Source organism: Haliotis asinina, chromosome 8 (assembly GCF_037392515.1).
Source record: "Haliotis asinina isolate JCU_RB_2024 chromosome 8, JCU_Hal_asi_v2, whole genome shotgun sequence".
NCBI lineage: Eukaryota > Metazoa > Mollusca > Gastropoda > Lepetellida > Haliotidae > Haliotis > Haliotis asinina.
Genome location: NC_090287.1, coordinates 28353070 through 28379741, shown reverse-complemented (window position 1 = coordinate 28379741; position 26672 = coordinate 28353070). Strand labels below are relative to the sequence as shown.

The window sequence follows — 26672 nt, the reverse complement described above, 5'->3', positions numbered from 1 at the left end:
CTCACCCACTCTCTCATTGTGAATGTATTGCTGCAATACATTGTGCTCAAGGTCCTTCTTTGCGCGAAACATTTGTTCACGAAATCGGTAAGTACAATTTCATCACAGAACACCTGATATAAAGGAGACACATTTTAATTGTACATTAAAAACAAAAGGGAGGAATAAAGGAGGTACAAATGATGCGCAATAAATATAAACGTGGACATTATATAACACAATTAACCATATATTGACATCTAAATAACATTTTGAAAAATAACCAACCACAAATGTTACTGACATATACAAAGTGAAGATACACGAACTGCAAAAAGGAAACATCCTGGCTTAATGTTCTTTATTTTAAATTTGTAACTGACACCTTTAATTTCCTGTTTCCCCTGTTTCAGCAAAAGGCAAGCTAGCCTGGTGACTCTGAGCTCCTTTGCAAGAAAACTTCGTTTGACAACAGGAATACATGTTTTTTTCTTAACAAAGCACAAAACAACAAGAACAACAACAACACAAGACACCACGACACATTCACTCACCAAACACACTTAAAAGTATCAAATAATTACAGTAACATTCTTTCAGTTCAAGTTCATTCAACCTATATTTTTTCTTCATTGGGGAGCAAGTATTAGGAATTCAGAAACTCATTTAAAGTTTGCAAAATCATGATATAACATCCACTTTTTCAAAACCTATCTTGTTCACTTTTACTGAAGGGTGTACTCTTTCTCTTACCTATCTTGTAAATAATATCTAAAATGTTTAAAGCTAAGAGTAGTTTTTAATACTTTATAAATATATATAAAGAATTTAACTAACAAAAATATTAAATCAAACACATCATCAGTGTATACATTTGTTCTCAATCCAAAGAGTAGCAGGTCGAATTAAAAAGAAATAGTTGGTATAATCCTGAACAGAAAACATTAAAGTTTAGTATCCCTCGTAGTCTGTAAAGGTTTTAACAATGTCTTCCCATTGAAGTTCAGCAATCCTTCCAGTCATTCATGACTTTCAATCATGCAAATAAAAGATGATATTAATAACACTTGCCTCCTGTCTTAACAGACACCAGTTTCACTGGGTGAATACCTATGTGTTATCTTCCATCGTAAATGGCCATGGTGCCTGAAAATTGAACATTAAACAATTTTTCCAAGAGTATTTGTTTTGCTTTGTTCTATTGGTCATGTTCATTTTATTGTATGTCTATGCAGTTATGCAAGAGTGCTTTCTTATACATTAAAACCCGGGCGGGACAACTTAGGAATGGTCAGCGGGTCCTAACTTGACACACAGAAGGGAGCAAGCTACAAAGACATATTTTATATCACTGGAAAGATCTCGAGGAGACGAACACGAAAAGTTCATTTGCCAGTGTGTTCACGTATTAATAAGCTCACAATTTTGCTCTGAAAATGCATTTCTGCAGAAATTTCTGGCAGAATCTTTTTATTTCACTACCAGAATTATCTTAATTTAACAATACTGTGTAATTTCTCGCAGCATTTTTTTATTTCACTACCAGAATTATCTTAATTTAACAAAATTAGAGAGTATAAGTAATGATACTGCTGCGTGAGTGGTAGTTTCATGTTTAGTCCAAGTAATAAGTGAGCTTATTAACACGTGAACACACTGGCAAATGAACTTTTCGTGTTCATCTCCTCGAGATCTTTCCAAATATAAAATGTGTCTTTGTAGCTTGCTCCCTTCTGTGTGTCAAGTTAGGACTCGCTGACCATTCCTAAGTTGTCCCGCCCGGCCTTATTATCCTAAGCATGTTTTCAGTGGCTGGTATTTCAGTGGAAACCGTTATCGAAAGTTCAAACTTTAAATACATAATAATTATAATAAAATGACTGATTCACACAGAGCGATAGGAGATATACATGTATAGTCAATATTTCGAAAGGATCACCCAATTTCCATATACCCTGATATGGATGAAATATTGAGAAACCTATTTCATACTCAAATTCACCACATCACTAAAATAGAGGCATCTATAATCTTTTCTCAGCCTTGTAATATACTTATTCTCTTGCGCAAACTATAAAACGTGAGAGTGAAAGAATGCGTCTTGTAACACCTTATCTACATTGTTTCACCCTTACATGAACAGTTTGTTTGCCCTCCGAACGTATAAACACGAACAAATATGAAACATCTAAAATATTTGGAGCAAAAGTCAACACTGGAATCAATGTAGATTTGGTATTCCACGAACTTTGAAAGCAACGTAAGTGAGAACAATGAATGAAAGTGAAAATCCTGTCAAGACGCCGAAGTTCCTGTCAATGTGGTCGATAACATCGGGGAATGTTAAGCTGAGGTAATCAATGCCTTTGGTGAACACACACGGAACAACTGCAATAAATATATCAAGGATTAGACCGTAGATTCACAATGTAATGCAGCGGTGTGTGTGTTTGGGCCTGCGTGCGCGCACGTGCGTGTGTCATCCATTTACACGAAGTCAATTACACAACGTATGCTGCTGTCTTTACTTTTTCAACAAAAGTGTTTTAGAGACGGGTGCTTTTGGTATGACATGGCCTGCCATAAAATATGAATTAATTCACATATTGTTGTTCACTATTATCGCTTTGCGCTCAACGGGATCTGTTTCGATTGATTGATGAAACTGGGTATTCTATGACGAGTATGTTAGTAGAGAGGGTCTGAGACAGGCTTTGGGGCCTCACAAACGGTTCATTATTATTGTGCAAGATTCAACATATATGAGCTTTATTGAACCAGTCGAGAAAGGTAAACATATTATTTGTAAGGAAAACTCAAATGTCCTTAATCATTGAGGTCATATAAATCATTCAAAGAAAATTTTAAATAAACTTACATTTAGTGTTTTGGTCACATGTTAAGGTCAGGTTTCTGAATTCATTGGCCGCGACGATCTCGCTGCCGTACTTATGAATCATTCCGTAACTGATGTACCTGAAGATCTCAGGCATGTTGGGAACGGCCCTGCAGGAAGATATCAGAGGTAAAGACTTGCTTACAAAACAAAGAGAAGGTTGGCAGTGAGCTAGTATGTGCATAAATGCTCATCTTTTTTCTGATTGACTTTCCTTCTGCTATTTTCAATGTACCCTGCTTAGGTACACTGCAATATACCCCGGTGCTTCGTGGTAGTTACTTTTTGCTCACCTCGAATAACGTTAAATGACGCTTGATACACGGAAATTACGGATGTTTTGCGAATGAAAATCGATGGAAGGGAGATAACTCTAAATCTGTGTTTCTTGTGTCGTCCGCAAAATCCAGCCATGGCTACGAAAACAATTGATTCTCTTTCAAATAAATAAATTTTGACAAAACGTTCAGATGTAGTCCCTGTGAATATCAAGAAGGGGAATTACATCGACGTTACTACGATACCTGCGGAAAAAAAAGATTCGTTTGATTCACACAGGTTGGTTGAGGTGTACCATCCTATACCCAAGCTTCAAACAGGTTCAACATTAACATTGAGGTGTTCAGTAAGATAAATACGTTGTTCATTGCTCTCTCTTGGAGTTGTGGTATCATCGACTTAACCTATGCTTGTTTCGTGACCAGTGAACAACTTAATATAATATTACTTTGTCTGTAATGACACTATATGGATCCTTCACGTCACGTTGTGATGGTGAGTGAAAGAGTGTGCTTAATTTTACACCGTTTAAGCAGATTCACGGCAATGGACACCAGAAATGGGGACTCGAACCTGGGTATTTTACCACAAAGCAACCCCACTACCCCGATGTCATGAGGGGTTGACTGAAGGCCGACGAGTGTGTTTTAGATAATTATAATATTTGTCAGTGATGACATTCAGATCTGTCCCAGTCAATCCAATACATATTTTGTAAACTGTGACAGTACCTCATAAAGCCTGAGGACAGAACAGCAGAGGCAGTGAACATGAGACTGGTCGAGTTGTTGACGAGTTGCGAGTCCATGAAGACACCCATGTTTGCCACTGTGAGGAACTCTCCAGCGAAGTACAGCAGACTCACCACGGCCACGTACATCCCGAACTTGTCAGGGTCATCCGACATGCCGACTGTCCTGGAATAGACACGTGGGAAGACTCTATGGATAAGGTAGATGGCACTGGGGATTTCAGCCTAAAGAGACGGCCGACTCTTGCCTTTAAGAGAGTGAGCTAGTGAGTATGATTTTACGCCGCTTTTAGCAATAATCCATCAATATCACGGCTGTGGACACCAGAAACGGGCTTCACACATTATACCCATGTAGGGAGTCGCTCCTGCTTCTATGTGAGTACGTGTCTATCTGTTTAGGTATTTGTTTATGTTGGCAGCAAACATGGTTAGAAACTTTATGCTTGGCTTTCTACTGGAAGATATTCTGACACCGGAACAGTTCGTTTTTCAAGCAAATCTAAAATCCTTGAGTTTCGATATTATGATTCAGTGAGCGAGTGAGTGAATCTAACTCAATGCCGATTTCATCAGTATTTCAGCAAAGGGTGCCAGAAATGATTAATATCATATGTTGCACACACTGGCGGGAATTCCTCGTGAGGGTATGATTCTATATTAACAACAACTTTACCCGAACCGCCCTTACGATATCACGACAAAAAAAATATACGTCTTCGATTCCATTAGGGAAGCAGCAGATCAATATAAAAATGATCAAAGGAGCAAAGTCATGACGAATTATCAGTGTCAGGATTCAAAAGTTCTGACAACATGTGAGTTACTTTCACGTATCATGTCAACTGAAGATACAACTGAAATACTTGATTTCAAAGCCCACAAACACTCAGCACTCCACTTATAACGAACATTATAATGTCCTAACCAGTACAAGAAGCTGCTGAAGATGACGCTGGCAAGGATGGAGAATGGCAACATATGGATGGTGTAGGCAGCTAGGAACGTCGCGGTGGAGTACAGGCCGTCACGGCATTCTCTGTAGAACACCTCACGAATGCTGGGAACTGAAACCATGTGAATATCGTTACGTGCCAAAGTGGAAATGCGACGTGGGGTTGTGTTTGTAACTGGGTAAGTGAATTGTAATATCAAATTTCAGGGCGTTCCCATGCGTCTTGTTTGCAGTATAGCAAGAACAGGTAATACGTTCTAGATACCTTATGGCCACGTTCTACTTCAGTGCCCAACACAAGATATTGCCCATCAGTACGTACACAGAGGGACAATGTTGAGGATGGCCACGTGTGTTGGCACTGACACTGTCTGGTACAAGAGTCCAGCACGGTCCTGGATACTCTCCTGGTTGTTCTTCAGGCGACCAAGGAACACAGCTATGAACACCACAAATGCTGGCATCAACACTATCCGGTTCAAAAAGCCCTGTTTGTCACGTGACAGGTTCACCGTCATCCGGCTGATAGTAAAAGAGATAAAAAATAAAAGATAAATTATTGGGCATTTGAAACACATTTCGTTTTGTTTAAATATTTTCGATATTCAAAGAACTGGGAATAGTGTTCAGCCAAAGCGGTTTTCTTCAGAATATGTTTCATCTAACAGATAATCCAAAGGATAATTAATTCATGTTTTGTATTTCGAAAATTTTAATCATACCTGACAAGGGTTTTAATAACTCTCAGCCATGGAGGTCCACGCCTCACACTGTCTCTATACACAGGAGGTAACTGAGCTAGGGACTCATTGATGCCGGACCTAATGCCACTGTACAGTGAAGAGTCTCTGTAAGCTTCTATTATTTTGTCAACTCTCTTCTGTGACACACTTTCAAGTCTACTGTTTCTCCTGTCTACACTGGACACATCGACTAGAGACGAACGAAAAAGATCGTCACGGATTGGATATGAAAATATTATAGCTCTGAATATTCAGAATGTTGAGATCGTGAAGTGTGTTATGATCATAATCGATGGTTATTAGCAGTTGTAACAACGCACAGATATTGTCGACCTTAGAAGGTTGCAAGTATCTTAATGAGATAAATGTTTACCTTCGAACTGGTACAGGGCATAGTTTTTTTTCCACAATGGTAATCTTTTCATGTTCAAGGGTATCTATACAATCATTTTTAAGTGTTATTACTTAATGGTGTTGCAGTTATTCCAATAAGGATCAGTAAAGTGAATTTACACTTTGATTTAGAATTAATTATAGAACAATTTTCAGTCCTCCTTTTTGTCTTTAACTCTACTCGACCAACAAATCTTTTGGAAAATGTTTAACGTTAACTCAGCAAAATTGAATATTTGGGGTAAAAGGAAAACATCGGTGATTACTATTTGAATAATTGACCTAAAATCAATGTTCGTGAAAATGACAAGTATCCTCTGCTCTACCAGTTGTACCAATAAATCACACAATTTGTATCCAAAGCAAGTGTTTGTTCCCTGACAAGGTAACCGTGATTAACACTAAGATTTTCTATCGTCTTCCCTAACATACTATGCTTTAGAAAGAAGGACAAACAGTCTTGATGGTCACGTTATATATACTCACTATATACATCCAAGGGGTTGGCATACCGGGGACATGGGTATCCAGCGTCAGTGAAATACGGCACTAATCCACTCGTTGTCCCACAATATGCCAGGTGACCCTGCGTTAATATGGCTATTTCGTCCAAAAGTTTGAAGATATCAGAACGAGGCTGGTGTATGGACAGAAGTACGATCTTGCCCTCTCTGTGAGCAAGTTCCGCCAAGTTCATCACTAGGTAACGGGACGTGTAGCTGTCCAGGCCAGAGGTGGGTTCGTCAAGAAGTAGAATTTCTATTTAAACGAAGACAGAGAAATATACATGAATACAGAATAATCACAGCGAAAGAATATTGTAGTTTTATGGACATTTCATATAGCTACTTGAAGAGTAATACCTGGATCCTGAAGAAGCTGTATTGCTATGGTAACTCGTCGCTTCTCTCCTCCTGAAACACCCCTGGTCACTTGACCACCGATACGACTGTCTGCAACATGGCGGAGTCCCATCTGTTCAATCACTTCCTGTACCTGAATATACGCATTATATGTAAAGGAGAATACCAACGAACTTCCTTTTTATCATATATAGAAAAAAAAGCATCCTAAAAGTCACCTTCCTTTATCAAAACTTCACAAAACGTTTGTAAAATCGCAATAAAATGTAAAAAACGCCCTTGAATTTTCGCTTATTACGGAAACACCCGACATTCAATGAGCAGCGGTGGGTATCACGTGACATGGCGACCAATGTGCCTATTGCCGATGGCTTCCTCTTTGGTTATATTTGACAACTTGACAGTGACCATGGATTCTGATGCAATAAATGATGTTCTCGTTGTCATTTGTGGCCTGGATGTTAGACTGTACCAGTACAAACCAATACGAACAATTTTACACCATGCACAGAGAGACTTCCAGTGAAGATAAAAATGAAGAACCCCTCGAAACGGAGGCACTACTTGATTCAATTCACTTCATTTAATCGGCATTTTGACCATGTGGCCCAAAGTACAACTGATTGTGACGACATAGCCGTAGCACGTGACAGGAAGAACATATGTACATCTTCATGATACGGAAAACACGTTTCGTGAAAATTGCGACATTGGATATTTGTCGTATTGAGAAAAGATAGACGTTTGTAATTGATACGACGTAAATATTTTGCATACCTTTCACACACAAATAATACATGGTAGTCATCTTCGAGAAGTCCTGGATTACAAATGGTTTCATTGGTACGTTTTTTTGTCTTAATAAATTAACTTTCATCGCATGCTATGCAGTACGTAATTTATAGAATGCACGAATCAAGGTGTTATCACTAAGGTAAGGTACAGTTCAGGCTGCATTAATGATTTGAAAGTCGAGTAAAATCTGGACGTACGTACGTACGTACGTACGTATGTACGTATGTACGTATGTACGTATGTACGTATGTACGTATGTACGTATGTATGTATGTATGTATGTATGTATGTATGTATGTATATATGTATGTATGAATGTATACACACACACACACACACACACACACACATACATATGTATATAGGTCATTTTGTCGATAGGTACTGACAACGATTTGTAGGTGTCCTGTATCTGCCGTCAACCTAGCATATGCAAAAACATTTGTGAAAAGTAAGTGAAACCCATGAATGTATACCATTTTCATCATTTTTTGGGAGGAATAAATAACACGAGTGAGAATGGTTGTGTGGTTCCATTCTTAATTTTAACCAAAATTGTGTAACATGTCTCACCCAGAATTGCCTTATTTGATGCATACTTGCCAGCATTAAGGAATAATTTAAAGTATGCAGGCTGTACCTTTTCCATTCATTCATAATACCCAAGCCCTAAAAGTTCTGAACCATATAGAAATACAGGCATGATTTTACTATATTTTCTACAAGCAACTGTGAAAGAAATTTGCTTATTCTTACGAAATAATCTGTACATGGAGAAAATTACTTTACTATCTTTCTGACAATTTGATCATCTCAGTGATATTGAGAACAGAACACCAAGGTAGCTATAGTAGGTAACAGTTTTAATATATTGACAACTTGATGTTAACATCGGAAAGCTTGGGAATCATGTCGAAAACTGTCGAATAATCGGTTTTATAGGTTCAGTTATAAAACTGACTATTTGTAGTGTGCCAAATCATGCAATCATTTTAGATGTTTTCAATATACTTTAATATATTTCTTACATGTGACTGTGGTGTGTGCGTCCCGATGCCAACTGGTCTTAAAAGTAAGTGTTATTATACTACTGTAGCGTTTGGTCTCGAAATATGGCGGACTCTTGGCGCATTTGACGTCACGAGCGGAAAGGTCAAGTGAGTTTCAGCGGAAGATGCAGAATGGCCGAAGCTCAGATAACAGAAACTGTTTTCACGATTAAACATAAATATACATATTTTAATTTGAAATTAAATTTGGGCATATGTGCCTGACGACTTTATCTTTCACCCAGCAAATTCTTGCATTTCTCTCGTATTCTCCTTCAACGAAGACAGTACTTTATGCTTGACTTCATGAAGGATCTTTGTTGCCACACACGATGATTATTATACGTGATACCTGTACAGCTTAGCCCAAATAATATAATGTGTAACCCGAATCATTGTTCTACCTGATAAATCTGCAAATGTTATAAGAAACAGTCATCAGTTAAATTCCTTAAAAAAGTTCTACCTTTGATTCCACGCCTCTCTTGGTCATAGTCCCAGGAAGCTTAAGGAATGCAGTGTATATGAGTGTCTCCTTGACTGTGAGGTTTGGAAGCAGTGTATCGGCCTGCATTACGTAACTAGCATGTCGCTTCATTACTTCCGGTTTACATGGCTTGTTCCGGAAGTACACCTGGCCAGTGAGCTGACCTTCACCTCTACAAGCTATCACATCCAATAACGATGTCTTGCCTGATCCTGCAAAAGACATTGACACAGTCTGACAGTGTTGACTATTCAGTTATGACCTTTGACTTTGAAATATGAATTACACATACCAGAGCTCCCTATCAGTGCTGCTATTCGCCCTCCCTTCAGGGACATGGTTATATTGTTGAGTACCGTCTTCTTTCGTCTTTTCCTGAAGCATGCCCCTTTCCACCAGGGACCTTCCCATTCCCGTACCGTGTAGGTCACATCCTTTATGTTGAGAACCGGAGGAACCGTGTCACTGGAAGTGGGTAGTGGGCTGACTGTGGGGGACCTGAGGAGCGAGGACGCATCTTGCAGTGTGGTGTTGTCCATATCTGATCATTGAAATAATCGTACTCGTCAAAACATTCAGGTAGAAAATATATGCTTGGCCAAATATCTTTCCATACCCACTATCGTCCCAAAAACGTCCTCAGAAGTAGATACGCATCGCAGAGGCAAGCAAATATACTTCCAAATCCTTTCTCAAAGATTAATAATATTCCCTAAAACAATTAAAGAAGGGCATGTCTATTATATCTACAGGATTATCTTGTAATAAGAGCCATTTCTCTTAAAAAAGAAAACATTTGATTTTCAATTCTAAACACAACTTTCGAACATATGACAATGTTAAAAACCTCATTCTTTGATGAATGGGACATCTGATACACCTAGGTCTGTGCCTTCAAGGCCAAATTAAAACTGTCAAACGTGACAGCAAATGTCACATGGAATTTACTGAGATAATGATGTGTGAAATGTTAGACATCTCCACAGCTGAAATCAGAACAATAACGCTGAAAAGCATAAGCATCACAAAAGGCCCAACTGTAGTCCCACCTTCCTTACTGATCTGGTTCTTTATGCATTTGAATCAGAATTAAATTCAAAACATGTACTCAAACTTTACTTATCGGTAATTTCTGGTATATCGATGACCTGATATCAGGCTATAGCCGTCATTTTGATATATCCGTGTCCGTTATAAAAGTATTCTGCTGTAGTTCGAATAATAAACTTTCGTAATATATTTGAAAACTATTGAAAACGATTTGGTGGGTTCATGTATAACATTGATTTTATCAAATTTCAATACATTCACGACATCATTATATGCGTAGCTGTTATGTTCAACAATGCTACTCTGTATAAATAATCTAGTCCGTTCCCTTGACAGCCAGAACTAAGTGGTTGTGAGCATAAGATGTGAGCAGGGTACAGACCATACAGACAGACAGGTCATTACAACCTCGATCGTGATAAAAGTCGGCTGTAAGAAGCGGACCGCTTTTGGCTCCAAGCAACCTGTGTGTGTTTGATGCCGGTGTTTAGTGCAGGATAGATACTCCCTCCAGATTTCCCTATAGCCCGATCTTGTCCTAAGTGTGAGCTGATCCTAGAACTAAGTGGGTGAGTGGGTGAGTGGGTGAGTGGGTGAGTGGGTGAGTGGGTGAGTGGGTGAGTTTAGATTTCGGTCGCACTCAGCAGTATTCCAGCTATATACAGCACCTGGAAATAATCGTGATCAACACTGTGAGCATCAGTCTACGCATTTGGGACACGAGCCAGCGATGAGATTAGTTACCTCTTACGACAAGCATGGATCAGTTCTAACCTTCATGGACTGATCCTGGAACTGACACGTTCTAGGGTGAAATTATCTTATGATGGAATTGCTATCCTCTCAGGATCAACACACTAGCTTGACGTCAAGGCAAAATGAACCGCATTGTCATTTGGAGATAATATATGCATACTCAATACGCCACAGAATATTACCATAGAGGGAAGTGTTACTTTGGCTAAGACGGAAGTGATAAAGAGGAGATAATACATGCATACTCAATACGCCACAGAATATAACCATAAAGGGAAGTGTTACTTTGGGTACGACGGAAGTGATAAAGAGGAGATAATACATGCATACTCAATACGCCACAGAATATTACCATAGAGGGAAGTGTTACTTTGGCTAAGACGGAAGTGATAAAGAGGAGATAATACATGCATACTCAATACGCCACAGAATATAACCATAAAGGGAAGTGTTACTTTGGGTACGACGGAAGTGATAAAGAGGAGATAATACATGCATACTCAATACGCCACAGAATATAACTATAAAGGGAAGTGTTACTTTGGGTAAGACGGAAGTGATAAAGAGGTGCAGGGTCATCACGTGTTATTTATTTTCTTCTTATGACAGTGTCCTTTATTTCTAAAACACTGCGCTATGTCGTCGCTATCCCCTCGATTGGAGTAGTCTGCTGTCACATTATTTTAAAATCAAGGTAATGCTTCATGTACTTTGGGGCAAATCCATAAATCAGCACATATATTTACTTAAAGTAAATTAACGCAACTTATGGAATTGCGAAAATGTAACTTACATATTTACATAAATACTGGATACATACAGCGGTTGTTGAACACATTATGCACATTTAATTGGCTTTTTGTTGGAATTCATTTAATAATACTTTTGTGTTATAAACACGGTTATTTGACTCCAATATTGTCGAAGCAATAATACTCTTGTGTTATAAACACGGTTATTTGACTCCAGTGTTGTCGCAGCAATGTAGAGAATTGTAACTAAATCACTCAACCTCTCATCATTATGAGTGGCAATAGTCTATGTCTGCAAAGTTGTTAAAGTTGTTACAACTGACAGACCCGGGTGGTACAGAGAGCAAGGTGTCTAATTGAATTTTACCCTTTACGCCGTTGTTTAGACAGATTTTAATATTTTTCCTGAGTAGTGATCCATACTGACACTAAAAGCACAAAATCTGATTGCGTTTGAAATCATACCATACAAAAACCAAAACAAGGTGTACGGGTACATCTCTGGTAATACCCTTAAGTTAGAGCAAAATACACGACGTCAGCAAAAGTAGAACAAAATGAAGTATGATTTGTCTGCCATGGTCTTACTCACCTGCTACTGTAATGTCATTACAGATGCGATCACGAAAAACGTTAAACCAAAATACTGAATGTCATATTGCACACATAGATAACACGCACAAGATACAAATCTTACCTTTTTAGTTTGTTTGGCTACACACTTGAAAACAAACCGCTTGTGATTGGGTCACATGATAAATTGAATCTGCGTTGGTTTGAAGTTTATGTGTTATCGGACTTCGTGCCTCTATCGCCCCAGTGACAGATAAACTCCCCTGTTAAATGTAGGGCGAGAACATGCGTACTCTACCGTCTACAGACCGTTCAACCTTGGGACTATGTGTACATCATGACAATATCCGGAATTCGTTTCTTAACATGGAAGGTAAATGTGTTTTAATTAAACTATCCTAATTACTTTTTCTCCTTAGGTATCCGAGTTATTAAAACACTGTTCTGGTATATGACTCGATATATGTTATAAGGTTCATCTTCACAGCATGTTCCTGACGCTGTCGGTGTGCATATATTTTAAAAATGATTAATTCAATTTGGCGGTTTCAATGTGTGGTGTTAGATGTGTAAGGTGTAAACGCTTCACTTATGATCTATAGGACAGGGTCCAGTCACAAGATTGATAAGGTTTGTTACACTGGTTATTGAGGTCGAAGGGTACATGGCATTTGACATATCTGTGACATCGACTAGACATGCGAGATAACAGTACATCCTGTCGTGATAATGCGGTAAACGAAACTTGCGTTAAAGCGTACCATGCACGGTGGGTGCGTAAACTTTCCTGACACAGATTGGCACATTGTAATCTTCATACAGCATTCTTAATAGTGGAAGGCATTTTCCCTCTAGGACCCAAAGGGTGTTTGAGGTAGAAATACAGTATGAATTTCAGACTTTAAAATATGAAGATATATTTCGTTATTCCAGAACGAAATCACTTGACCATTTGTGTTATTCATCGACAGATTACGAGGGTATGATTACCACTGACGAAAATGGTGGACATCGATAAAGTATTCACCGTTGACCTCAACTACAACAAACATGCTCCCGTAGATGTCCGAGTGGAAGACCTGTCCTACACCGTCAGTGACAGACCAGTCAAAATATGGCAGAGGCTGGCGGCACTACAGATGCCCTGGGAATGGTTAGAGGAACCACAGACCAAACTGGTGCTCAGAAACATCTCTTTTGCAGTCAAGAACGGCAAGATGTTGGCCATCATGGGAAGCTCAGGTATGTGAGCGAGCGAGTCTCTGAACAGCATGGTATCCAAACGTATAAACGTAAAGTGCGAGTAAATCATAATTCGTTTCCGATTACGGTAATGGTGTTTTATCATAATGAACGAATGCCTGCGAATCGAAGGCATATCTGATATCTCTCTTTTCAAACATTGAAATATCTTTTGATTTATGTCGCCCTCAAAACGTCTTTGTCCAACAGGAAGCGGAAAGACGTCACTGCTTGACGTGATTGCGTGCAGGACGATGACAGGGGAGGTAACCGGTGAGGTGTACCTCAACGGTGTTGCACGAACCAGGACTATGCTGGACGCCTGTTCAGCCTATGTGCGACAGGACGACCGACTGCTGGGAAACCTGACTGTGAGAGAGACACTTATGTTTGTTGCACAGCTGAAACTTCCAACCAATATGAAACAGATTGAGATGGAAGACAGGGTGAGTGATCGGTAAATGTGTACAAAACAAGGAGACGTGCATGTATGCATTTGGAAAATAATATTAAACATTCTTGTCACTCCTGTCTAGGCCAGTGACCGGCACTCTTTTATCACCTCTGTAAGGTGTAAATGTAGAATTAGTAGTTAATTATTGCATAGTCATTGAACAAATTACTCGTAAACTCAAAAATGCCCTTTCCATGTTGTGGTTAAAATATTAGACCTAAATGTTTTTTTAGCCTTTATATCTCATCACAACATGAAGCGTGGCTCATGGCATCAACCCTCTTTAACGTGATATCAAGGAATGGTTGGTTTGTCTGTGGTTTAACTCAACAACAATATTAATTATTGTTTTTAATATTGCAAATATATGGCGACGGTATGTATTATGTAATCGATTCTGGACAAAGAAATCCAGAAATCTACATCATGAACATCGTCCTATGGCATGTGCCAACCAAATCAGCGAGTCTGACCACCAGATCCCTTTAGTCGCTTCTTACGACAAGCATATGTTACTGTAGAGCAGTTCTAACCCCGCGAGAGATTTAGAAAAAGCACTTGAATACGGAGTGCCCATCAGAAAGTGGTACTTGTGTCAGAAAGGTGCCTGATTTAGACCCCTTTGAGTCAGACTTTGAAGCAGGGATGTTTGGGGGAGTTAGATCGCTAATTTTGTGTGCTGACGATTAGGTGGCTCAATCTGACAGTTGACGGTCGAAACTAGGATGAGACTAGGACCAATACTCTACTAAGAACGTTACTACTAAATGAATCATATGTTGAAATATGCACTAAGTCTTGTTAACGCTTAAATATCACTGCTGATGCTTTTTAATGCAGGTAAAGAATGTGATGTCAGAGTTGGGTCTGTCACATGTTGCTGATACAAGGGTGGGAAACTCAGAGATAAGGGGTGTGTCAGGTGGGGAGAGAAGGAGGATCAGCATCGGCATTCAACTTCTGGTAGATCCAAGTAAGTCACTGACACTTCACTTTATTTGGCACGTGTTTTGTCCAAGGCTGTTGTTTTTGCAGATATATTGTCTTAAGTGTTTTAGTTGTTTATCCGGGAATACTGGTTGTATCTGTTTGTCCAGTATTACAGTTGTTTATTCAGGTATATGGTTGTTTACACTCATATGTACATGGCTGTGATTGTCCCGTTATACTATACGTTGTTCACTGGTCACGAGGGGCTCATGGGTTGAGGTACCCTCGATGTTTGTTTACATAAACAAACATAGAGGGTACCTCAATCCATGGTCCCGAGGGACCATTGAACAACGTATTTATCTTACCGAACACCTCAGTGTATAATTTTGAACTTTTCGAAGCATGGGTATCTGATCGTACACTTCAACGAATCCGTGTGAATTAGACGATTCAAATCTTGCATGTTGCTGTTTTTCCCCGTAGGTATTGTCTTAGTCAAGTCGCCGCGATGTAATTCCCCTACTTAATATTCACAGGGACTACATTTGAACGACATTTATTTATTGGAAGGAGTCAAATGTTTTCGTAGCCATCAATAGATTTTGCGGACGACACAAGAAAAACACATTCAGAATTATCTCCCTTCCATCGATTTCCATTCGGAAAACATCCGTAATATCCGTGTATCATGCGTCATTTAATATTATTCGAGATAAAAAAGTAACTACCATGAAGCACCGAATGAGTTGGTATTGGCACCAGGGTGTATTGCAATGTACCTCGCTTGTACACGGAGTACATTGAAAATAACAGAAGAGTGCTCAACCAATTAGACAGCAACATGTATGTGTGAGGTAAGATAAAGCTGTTTTCCAACATCCATTAATATGGTTGTTTGTCCAGGTACACAGTTTTCTTTTGACAATATCAAGGTACATGGTCGTTTATCCAGGTATAAAGTTTCACGAAGTTGTGTTTGTTTGTTTGTTTACATATACAATAGCATTGCCACGCATACAATATTATTTCTTGTTCGTAAAAGTTACAATGTTCCCAAAGTGTTTATGGTTGTTTGTCAAGGTATGGTGTTTTACGGCATTTCCATGCTCCAAATATGATGTTTTTGCTTCTTGTCTTTGTCCATGTTGATGCGTTTGTTGTCACAAGGTATAATGTTTCCTGTTGATGCGTTTGCTGTCACTAGGTATAATGTTTCCTGTAGATGCATTTATTGTCACTGGATATGCTGTTTCATGTTTGTGTTTGTTGTTTTTTTGTTTGTTTTTGGCTTTAGGTATTCTGTTTTATGTTGATGCGTTAGGTGTCAGTAGGTATTCTGTTTCCTGTTGATGTGTTTGTTGTCACTAGGCATGCTGTGTCATGTTTATGTTTCATTTTTAGGTATCTGTTTCATTTTGATGCGTGTGTTGTTATTAAGTATCCTGTTTCATGCTGATGCGTTAGGTGTCAGTAGGTATTCTGTTTCCTGTTGATGTGTTTGTTGTCACTAGGCATGCTGTGTCATGTTTATGTTTCATTTTTAGGTATCTGTTTCATTTTGATGCGTGTGTTGTTATTAAGTATCCTGTTTCATGCTGATGCGTTAGGTGTCAGTAGGTATCCTGTTTCCTGTTGATGTGTTTGTTGTCACTAGGCATGCTGTGTCATGTTTATGTTTCATTTTCAGGTATCTGTTTCATTTTGATGCGTGTGTTGTTATTAAGTATCCTGTTTCATGCTGATGCGTTAGTTGTCACTAGGCATGCTGTGTCATGTTTATGTTTCATTTTCAGGTATCTGTTTCATTTTGATGCGTGTGTTGTTATTAAGTATCCTGTTTCATGCTGATGCGTTAGGTGTCAGTAGGTATTCTGTTTCATGCTGATGTGTTAGGTGTCACTTGGTATGCTGTTCATGTATTTGTGTCTGGTGTCTGTAGATACTTTCAAGCTCTTCGTGGTTGTATTTGTTGTATCTGTTCCAGGTATACTTTTTCTGGACGAGCCAACATCAGGATTAGATTCCTTCACAGCTCACCATCTCGTGAATACTTTGTCAAACCTCGCAAAAAATGACAGAACTGTCCTTCTGTCCATACACCAGCCACGGTAGGTAAAGTGCGATTTACTGATTCTATTTCTTCTGCAGAAAAAGAATAATATGTATGATTGTGCTTACAGTTCTAGAACATTCTAAAATTATAATTCCACCCCACCTCCTTGTGAATGTGTTGTTTGTTTAGCTTGATGTTTTCAGTTTGTGTAGATTCTGTAGTTTGTACACACTGGTATTTACGCCTTTCCCTGAAAACCCATAAATGCAAACTTAAGCTAGGTTGTTCCCACAAGAAGGAATCAAGCGAGTGCCCATTCCATACGCAATATTCCCCGGGAAACATGAGCAACAGCTACAGATTGGTTTAGTAGCAAGCAATGGTTCTGCGCACAGGGGAGGTATTCATAACGCTTCTAAGAACTTTGTTAGTTTTTCACATAAGTTTCCTTATAAATTATAATAAGAATTCCTAACTCTTAAGAAAGTTTTTAGAAGTTTTATGAATGCTGCCCCAGGTCTCATATAGACTGAGCGAAAGGAGCACATGACAGAGTTCGTTTATTCTTGTCCAGGTCTTGACTTTACATGTAAAGAAATAAAAATATGATTTAAGGAATAATGCTATAAAGCGGTGCTCTCTTATTTGTTTGTGTTAGTACATATGATTCCAGAATGTTGTATTGAATGTCGACCCTTGCTGCAGGTCTGACATATTCGAGTTGTTTGACATGGTGCTGCTGCTGTCTCGAGGTCAGGTCGTGTACTTCGGGGAGGCAAAGAAGATGGTGGACTACTTCACTGATCTCGGCTTTCCTTGCCCTGAACTCACAAATCCCTGTGACCATTACAGTAGGTACTTCTGTATAAGATCCTGTTGAGCTGGCACGATTAGGTAATATCCATGTACTGATCACAACAGAATCCGAACGCTCAACCACTTTGACTTTCTTGCAGGTTCATTACATCGTTTCATTGTGTCAATTTGGTTGATACCTGTTTGGAGTGCCTATCTTATAAAAGTACACATGGTCTATCAACAATGTTTCAATACAGACCATTCTTTATTTGAGAATGTGTTGAGATATATTGCTTATAACCATATATTTCAACATCATAAATATAGGTTATCACGCGAGTGTATTTTGGGATGGTTTATATCCTGCATTGGGAATAAACACTGTATTTAGCGAGCCTTGGCGAGCTAAACATATAGTGTTTATGCCTAATATAAATATATTAACCATCCCAAAGCACACGAGTGTGATAACCTACTTACCATACAATGTCATTCTTACTTTAGATGTAAAAAAATAAGATTTCATTTGCCCCAGATCATGAAACTAAACTTCCTGAGATCTGCCTGTATATCTATGACGTCATAAATATGTGCTTAGCAATACGTGACGCCACAAGCTCGGTGAAGCAGTTTTCTACTGATCACTCATTTGTAGTTCCCAGTCAGCTTTTATGTTAAAGAGCGTATTGTTGTCAACAGAAGTTTGAAAAATGACTAAAAAGAAAAAAAAAAAAAAAAAAAAAAAAATGGAGCTCGTGCGTTCTGTCATTGGTTTGTCTGGTTGAGATGTACAAAATATGGTGATATAAGAGTAATACTGTTGAGATTCACGGTAAAGTTATTGTGATGTGTTGTTACACCATTGTTAGTTATACACTGTACTGGCCTGGTATTACAATTCTTACAGCGGAAGTTAGGGTAGCCGAGCGTTTAAAGCATTTGCTCGTCACGCCGAAGACCCACACGGGTACAATGTGTGAAACCCATTTAAGGCGTAACCCGCCGTTCGATTGCTGGAATATTACTAAGCGGCGTAAAACTAAATTCACTCACCCATTGGCTGACTCTATGAAAACGTGTTGGTACATACTCATAGCAGGCACCTAACACTGTCATACTACTTAATATTTACCATATGGATACTATGCAGGCACCCCCATGCTCGTGATGTTGTGGGAATATTATGTTATACTAGGTACTCACTCGCTCATTTGGGTATCAGAATCCTTGGGTACGTGATACGGCATGAACCTACAATTACACACTCATAACGTTGATTCGAAACTCAACATCATCGTCTTTTAGTTTCGGGATATAGGAATTTATTTCTGTATGGCAGTGTGCATGGGTTTAGCTTTAAGTCGCTTATAGCAACATTCCAGCAAGATCACAGCGGGGGACACCAGAATAGGGCTTCACACATTGTATCCATCTGGGGAATCGAACCCGGGTCTTCGCCATGACGAGCGAACGCTTTAACCACTAGACTACCCCACCGCCCCTCTGGTTTGGAAGTGACATGATCTCCCCTTGTAGTGGATCTGGCGACGGTGGATACAACAACCGACAACACTGAAAACAGGACTTCCGACATCTCCGACAGTCTGGTTGCGGCCTACGCCCGCCATGCTGCATCTGCAAGTCTGGAAGACATAAGCGCTGATAGTAATACAAAGAAGTCCGGATTCGACCCTATCGATGCAGCATTTAAAACAAACAATTACAACCCCGGCCAGCTAAAACAGTTTTCGGTGCTTTTCAAGTAAGGGACATCATTACTACAGATATCTGGGGAAATGGAAATACGTCGTGATTTTTATTCGTTCATTTGAATTTTTATCATTAAGTCACACTGAAGTTATAGGTTGTATTCGTGCATTCTTAACAAATGATCAACGTTCAATGTGTTAGCCCTATGTTTAATGTTTGTTTAGTAAAACAATAGACACCGACCTAGGGCTGAATCCATTATGCTGAATAGATGACCTTGTCACAGATTTAGAAAATCTGGTTAACATCGAAACAGAAACAGGCATAGAAACAGGAACTCGGCCAATATGTGTTATTATGAAGGGGCGGCGGGGTAGACTTCGGTCAAAACAGTGGCTCGTCTCTCCGAGGAATATGCTTCGATTTCCCCTTAGATACAATATGTGCCGCCCAGTTCTGACTTGCCTCACCGGAATATTGCTGACAGCGATGTAAAATACACCTCACCTAGTCAGTAACCACGTCATTAGAGATAGATGTGCGACATTCAGATACTGATTCCTTCCTTTACACAAGTCAGCAAGTGAGCATCAATATGACATGATATGTCTGCAGTACTTTTTGAAATAGTCTTTTGAACCTCAACGCTAATAGAATGCATGACACCTGCATGTCTTCTTCTTCTTCAGCCGGTCAATGAGGAATATAGTAGAGGACTATGCACTACTCTTGATCCAGTTCCTGCAAGCTCTCTCCATGTCCCTCATCCTCGGATTTGTATTCTTCGAGCTCAAGAGGGACCAGCTGTCTTTGAGGGACCACTTTGGCTTGCTCTATATGATCAGCGTCATGTACCCATACATGATCGTCCTGGATGTCATAGGACAGTGTATGTAGTTAGTGAATCCCGTCGTGTTAATGTTAAACGTGGAGTGGTCACAAAGTAGTGAAATACATCATACGAATAGTCACAATGAACTGACCCTTATGCGATTATATGCTTGTGACAAGAGGCGACTAACGGGATCGGTTGGGTCAGGTCTGCTGTCGTAGTTGAAACTTGTTGTCGTATCACAGTTTCGCAGATATGCTCTTGCTGTTGATCACTGGAATGTGTGGACCAAATTCGATTATTTGCAAACCGCTGTCATTTGTGTAGCATTAACCAACAACCAAAAACCCCAACAAACAAACAAAAATGTACACACCTCCGCTATTTTCCCCTTAATATTATTGTTGACGAGATCGGTGAAAATAACTTTGCGCCGTTTATTGACTCTCCAGATGTATGTGTTTTATTCTCATCAAACCATGCCCTCCGTTTTGTGATTTTAAGAAGCGGTTTCCTTGGAAGTACTTATATGAATGTTTCAACTGATTCCTGGTCGCTGGATATTTTGTCATGTGAGGGTACTATCGAATGTATTTCGACATAAACAATTATATTTTGAGAAAATGGAGATCAGTTGTTAGTAAATATTACTACAAACACATGACCAGCATGACGTTGCTTATGGGGGTTCAGTGACAGCTATAAGTTCCATCGTTCAATACAACACAGTAACGTGCGAACGTAAAATCCCTACACATCCCATAACAAAGGAACGAAAACCTTGGAAACATCATCCGTTAATAATCACGACTAAATCGCGTCAACAAATATGTCGTAACCTTGCTTTGTTTTTCCCCAGATGAAAACCACACGCTTTTCTTCTTTTTCAGGTCACAAAGAAAGACGTTATTTGTATTTTGAGCTTCAAGATAAACTGTATTCTGTGGGGGCTTACTATTTTGCGAAGGTAAAAGTCGAATAGGACTTCGGATAACCCATATGCATGTACTTAAATTTAACAAATGTGCAAGTACTGTCTTGTATAAGTGAACATAATAACATCAACTCACTCACTCTTTTGACGTGTTATTATAATTTTGTTCACCGTACTATGTTCTCAAGACAATTTATATTCATTACTGTAAATGAGGTTAATGCCGAAAACTGTTAAATAGTTATGAATGAAATTTGCTCTACAGATCCGTTTACTGTTTGTTTGTACTAAGTGTGAGGGCACCGTAGAATCCACATACCGTTCATTTCTTTATAATAAAACTTACTATATAGTATTGAACTGTTGCTTTTTCGTAATTTGGATGCATAGACATATCAATTGACATTATGTTTTTCTTCACTGAAGTGAATGTGCATATCCATCTCCAAATTGCTAAGGTTTTGGTATATGCAGCCGAATTCCTTTTCCAAATTTCAGCAGATAGGGGTATGTGCCATTTCCTGATTACTCTACCCAGTATTCACACAATGAACTTGAGACTAAACTTGAGAGTGATATGAAACACACTAAGGAATGACTCACGATCAGTTATGTCAAATCATTTGTTTTTTTACGCTTCACACCACTGTCACCCGTGAAAATGTCACTAAATAGCATTTCTTCACCCATTCAGCATAAACGACATGAACATTGGTATATTTATGTTATCTGTTGAAAGTCCGTGGAAAATGTGATGACTTCGACTTTCCAGTAGGCAATTAATCCTTTATATCGAGCACGTATAAGATGACCATGGTTGATCAGTAACCTTTTTACAACTATTAATAATCAAATATAATATCCCAAAGTCATACCACTTTTGTTAAAATATTATAATGGTTACGCATTTGAGACATTAGTAAACTTTTCAAATATATCTGGGAAGCATGTGGAGGAATTTATAATTGATCTCTGACAAAATGGTCTAATTTGATGTACCATCGTGTGCGAACACGCTTCAGCTATGTAAATATATTTTTTGCACATTTTTCAGTTACTGAGTGAGCTGCCATTCCACACGTTCTACGTGACTGTGTATACAATACCTATGTACTTCCTCGCCGACTTGGAACAGGACCCATGGATCTTCCTCAAAGTCTTCGCCATCGTCTTCATCTCCGTTTACTGTTCACGTAGCCTTGCTATGTTCTCAGCATCTCTAATGCCAACTTTTCAAATTTCGGGATTTTTTGCACAAAGTTTCTTTTCCATCTTCATCATGTCGGCCGGCTTCTTCATCAACCTCGATAACATCCTCTTCTGTGAGTATGACAGCGTTGCTAGGTTATGACTTGGTATACGATAACGGTGAATCAGTCTTAGGGGGTGGTCAGCTTTTATTTGTATGGTTGTGTCTTTTGTACTATAGAGGTCGAGTGCATGCGTTTATTTTTACGCCGCACTCAACAATATTCCAACTGTATGACAGCGGTCTGTAAATAATCGAGTTTAGACCAGACAATTCAGTGACCAACAGCATCGAACTACCCCAGTGGGATACGGTGACATATGTCGAGCCTGTTAGTCTGCTCTTACGTCAAGCATCAGTTCTAACCAGGATCTTCCGAAGTAAGATCGATAATGAAAGAAATACATTAAGATATGACAGTATGTTACTAAGCAGAGATATGAGGAATTATATGGACACATATGCTGTATTAGGCACATTCAAAAGATTTGATACAGAATCATATTTATCACCTACATATATGTGATGGTATACCATCGTATATCAACCATTTACTGTGCATCGCGGAAGTGCATAACAACAGGCATGTGTTATGGTATGTTACAAAAAGCAGGGAAGTCACGTGGTATGAATGACACTGAAGATATATGGTATAGTATGGTGCAAAAATGTGCCATAATTACCGTATATGATATGATATATGAACCGTTCACAAAAGAATTATTTCTTCTTGCAGGGTTAAGATGGGTGGCGGACGTGTCGTATCTCCGCTGGGGGTTCGAGGGTTTGTGTCTGGTTGTAGTGTCACCCCTTAACTTCACCTGTGACGGGATCCCAGAGGCGTTCTGTGTGCAGACGGGCGAGGAAGCCATGTCCATGTATGCGTTCAGAGATGAACAAGTCTGGGAAGCAGTAGTCGGAATAGGTGGTTCCATCTTTGTCTTCTTGTCACTATATTTTGTGGGACTGAAGTACATCCCACAAAAACCACACGAGGCCTGATGCTTTAACAACAGCATCTAGCAATTAGCATTATCTTAATGCTTCTGTTACATTTATGTAAATGTGTTCTCGGTATTTTGCTTTCCGTTATCCATTTGTTTTCTGCATCAACGGTATTTTTGATACGTAAACTGTTAACATATTATTACACCATCATTATAAAAATCCTATATTTTCGATACGTTTGCGATACAAATCCAGATATTTCTATGCCAATGCGTTTATGCATTTCACAATTTATATTTACAGATGTACATTTCTGTTGTAAATTTCGATTGTGTCATTCTGACAAAATACGTGTCCATTTCAGTGCAAGTTTTCTTGAAAAATCATGTCGTCATTGTCAATTATCAGATATTTTGAAGTTTGAGACCGAAGTTTGACACTGAAACGTATGAAGTTATATTTGTTGCACGTCATTTGCCACCATTGTCCATTTAAAAAACGCATTCGGTCGTTCATGTTGCTGTGAAGGGAGGTGTGAGGGATAAGGCTGTATATTGTCAGATTGTTACTAAATTTCGACCAAACACAAGATCGCTGACATCACAGACGTTGCCAATGTGGTTTCGGACAGGACTGCTCTGCAGTGTTCATGGTCTTTATGAAACAGCTTTCCTGTTCTCGCATAATACATGTACATATTTTGTATATTTGTGCGTTGTCATGTTGATACATCTACCTGCGTAAATACCACCTTTTGGTTAACTGGTGCTGGAACTAGAACTGTAGAACTACTTTTGACCATACTGATGCGAACTGAGTAACTTTGTTTGTAGTAGGCATGAAAATGTATACAAATATATTTTCTTGTGTTTTCGTATATGCAAATATTTGACTTCGTTCGTTGATCTGTTGAATATTTCATCATATGTCTGGGATCCAGTGAGGTCCGTATACGAAAGGAAAGAAGGACTTTCTGATCAGAAAGTACAAACACGAGGACATATTTGTGAATACACTAGGTTATATTTATGAATATAATTTAGGTGGAAATTTGTGAATGGATTCATTTTAAACTGTGATCTTACATATTTATATACATATAACATATATATACTGTTTCCTAGAACTCATTCTCGGAACAATGCAACGTTGTCAGTATTGTTGTGTATATACCATGTTAGTATTTATCTACTATGTCCGTGCAATCACACGTGCACTCACAATGCAAGGGAGCGAAAGACAATGCAAGCATTTTCTTATCCTAAGTAGGCGATTTATTTCTGTAGCATCTGCTTTTAATTTCAAGAACGATGAAATATCAATGTATTCATGAAGGAAGGATATGTATTGTTATAGAAGTGTCTTCCCATAGAATTTGTTTGCAAACTTTAAGATCTACATGTCATAATTGATTTCAGGATTTCAGACAAAGTACAAGTATAGACATAACTTATACGTGTACATATATTGGGGTGTGTATGTATATAGACCAAGAAGGACTCCAATGTTACAGTCAATAGAAGTCATTATCATTACAGATGTGACCTGCGTGTAGAGGGTACATGTAAAATCACAACATCTAATTGTCTATAAAGGTTAATGTTTAGTGTTGTTTCCTTGTATAGACAACCACATGTTCAGCAACATATTTTGGTTGTTTTGTTCACACTTTACCAATTTAACTTGATGTTTCGTGTATTTCAGTTTCTATGCGAAAAAATGCTATGGCACTTTTACATTTCTGTTGAATAAAACACATTTGTATTCGATGTTTCCTGCTTTGCAAAACGGCATAAATGACTGATTTCTGTAGTTTAAAGGGAAATAACTCGCGTGACCATGTGTCGTGGTGGAGTGCTACTTAAGGTATCCGGAATGTGGATCATTAAATATGGACTCACTTATATGTCTGTCTTTGCTTTCTCTCACAGCTGAGCTGAGATTGACTTCCCAGCATGACAATATGATCAATGCATTTTCTTGTGTAATAGCTGTAACCCTCCGAAATCATTACTGATTACCCGCATTTGAAAAGGACTGAATTCGAAGTTGAGGTTGGTGGTGACTTCACTGATTGCGTGTCATCATACCTTAAAGACTGGGGTGTTGCTCAATGCATCAATCATTCGGTAGTCAGATCCAGACTATATTATTCACGTGTCATTGTAGAATCTTCCTGAGGACAACACTAAAAACAACGATATAAACAAAATTTTGTTTTAATATCGACATTACCCTGGAAGGTCTGAGTTAGAATTGATCTTCAGTAACCCATGCTTGTCGTAAGAGGCGACTAACGAGATCGTGTGGTCTGACCTGCTGACTTGGTTGACATATGCCATCCTATCCTAATCCTAGGTCGATGATCATGCTGTTGATCACTGGATTGTCTGGTCATGACTCGATTATTTACAGGTAGCTGGAACATTGTTGACAGTGGGGAAAAGTAATCTCACTCACTGTTATTACCAGTTTCAGTTTTAGTCATGAGTGAGGAATATGGAACATTGTGATTTGCCAGATTCTAGTTTCTAGTGGTAGGTCGCTCTGTACATAGGAACTTCTATTTTGTCACCTTGTCAAGGTAATAACTGCCGTGACAGTTACACGGTAAGGGCAGATATATTGGAATGTCTTTTACCATCCTCGCAAGGTCATGGTAATTAAACGTGACACGTGAAAGCATGAATTGTATCTGTGCTGTGACAATGACATTGACAAATGTCAAGAGGTTTAAAATTGTAAGTGGCATTTTCGTGTTTATCAGGTCAGATTAGAATATATTTTCAAGAGCGTACATGACGCTAACGTTCAGTGATGATCGAAATTTTAACATGAGTCGTTATATTCCTGCTCTGTGGTTGTCGTCTAGTGGTGTAAAATCTGTGTTATGCCATAGTACTTTTTGCTTATTCCCATAAACACTTCTTTTTCACAATTCTGTGCTAAAGGTACGTCAAATACCGATTTTACTTCAAAAACGCTTCGAGAATATTAGAAAAAATGTTACATCTGGGGTTGTTCTCAGATGGCATGTTTAAATGACTTGATATCTTTGGCTGGAAAAAAAACACGCTTTAATTATAGGTTATCCAGAACTTAAAGTTCCAACGAACTTTGGAAGGACCGTTAGAATGGAACTTGGCAATGGGTTTAGTAATGGTGACACCCTCATGTCTCGATGGACTGGTTCTTGAG

The 26672-nt window shown here is 38.8% G+C and overlaps 2 protein-coding genes across 3 annotated transcripts; one reads left to right on the top strand and one right to left on the bottom strand.

Moving 5' to 3' along the window:
• Positions 1-121: 121 nt before the first annotated feature.
• On the bottom strand, positions 122-12566 carry LOC137294195 (ATP-binding cassette sub-family G member 5-like). Its single transcript, XM_067825195.1, has 11 exons — positions 12446-12566; positions 9483-9731; positions 9170-9402; positions 6860-6992; positions 6483-6755; positions 5583-5793; positions 5183-5382; positions 4834-4972; positions 3886-4071; positions 2858-2985; positions 122-2367 (listed from the first exon to the last, which is right to left on the bottom strand). The coding sequence occupies exons 2-11, from the start codon at positions 9727-9729 to the stop codon at positions 2201-2203; spliced, it is 1917 nt and encodes a 638-aa protein (XP_067681296.1). The 5' UTR covers positions 9730-9731; positions 12446-12566; the 3' UTR covers positions 122-2200.
• Positions 12567-25378, top strand: LOC137294194 (ATP-binding cassette sub-family G member 8-like). Of its 2 annotated transcripts, none has more exons than XM_067825192.1 (11): positions 12567-12694; positions 13293-13563; positions 13774-14009; positions 14858-14990; positions 16935-17058; positions 17709-17854; positions 19338-19563; positions 20201-20400; positions 21234-21310; positions 22332-22599; positions 23263-25372. In XM_067825192.1, exons 2-11 carry the CDS (start codon positions 13323-13325, stop codon positions 23526-23528), a joined length of 1917 nt encoding a protein of 638 aa, XP_067681293.1. In that variant the 5' UTR covers positions 12567-12694; positions 13293-13322; the 3' UTR covers positions 23529-25372. The 2 variants fall into 2 exon arrangements, with proteins under 2 accessions (XP_067681293.1, XP_067681294.1); XM_067825193.1 differs by lacking the exon at positions 12567-12694 and adding an exon at positions 13056-13195 and having other exon boundaries at positions 23263-25378.
• Positions 25379-26672: the final 1294 nt, after the last annotated feature.

Coding starts and splice junctions, on each gene's coding strand:
- LOC137294194 (XM_067825193.1), top strand. CDS start 13,323: ATGGTGGACATCGATAAAGTATTCACCGTTGACCTCAACTACAACAAA. Junction 21,311..22,331: donor GGGCTTACTATTTTGCGAAG/GTAAAAGTCGAA, acceptor CACATTTTTCAG/TTACTGAGTGAGCTGCCATT. Junction 22,600..23,262: donor CCTCGATAACATCCTCTTCT/GTGAGTATGACA, acceptor TTCTTCTTGCAG/GGTTAAGATGGGTGGCGGAC.
- LOC137294195 (XM_067825195.1), bottom strand. CDS start 9,729: ATGGACAACACCACACTGCAAGATGCGTCCTCGCTCCTCAGGTCCCCC. Junction 5,794..6,482: donor CAACCCCTTGGATGTATATA/GTGAGTATATAT, acceptor GTTCGTCTCTAG/TCGATGTGTCCAGTGTAGAC. Junction 4,072..4,833: donor TTCAGCAGCTTCTTGTACTG/GTTAGGACATTA, acceptor TGTCTATTCCAG/GACAGTCGGCATGTCGGATG.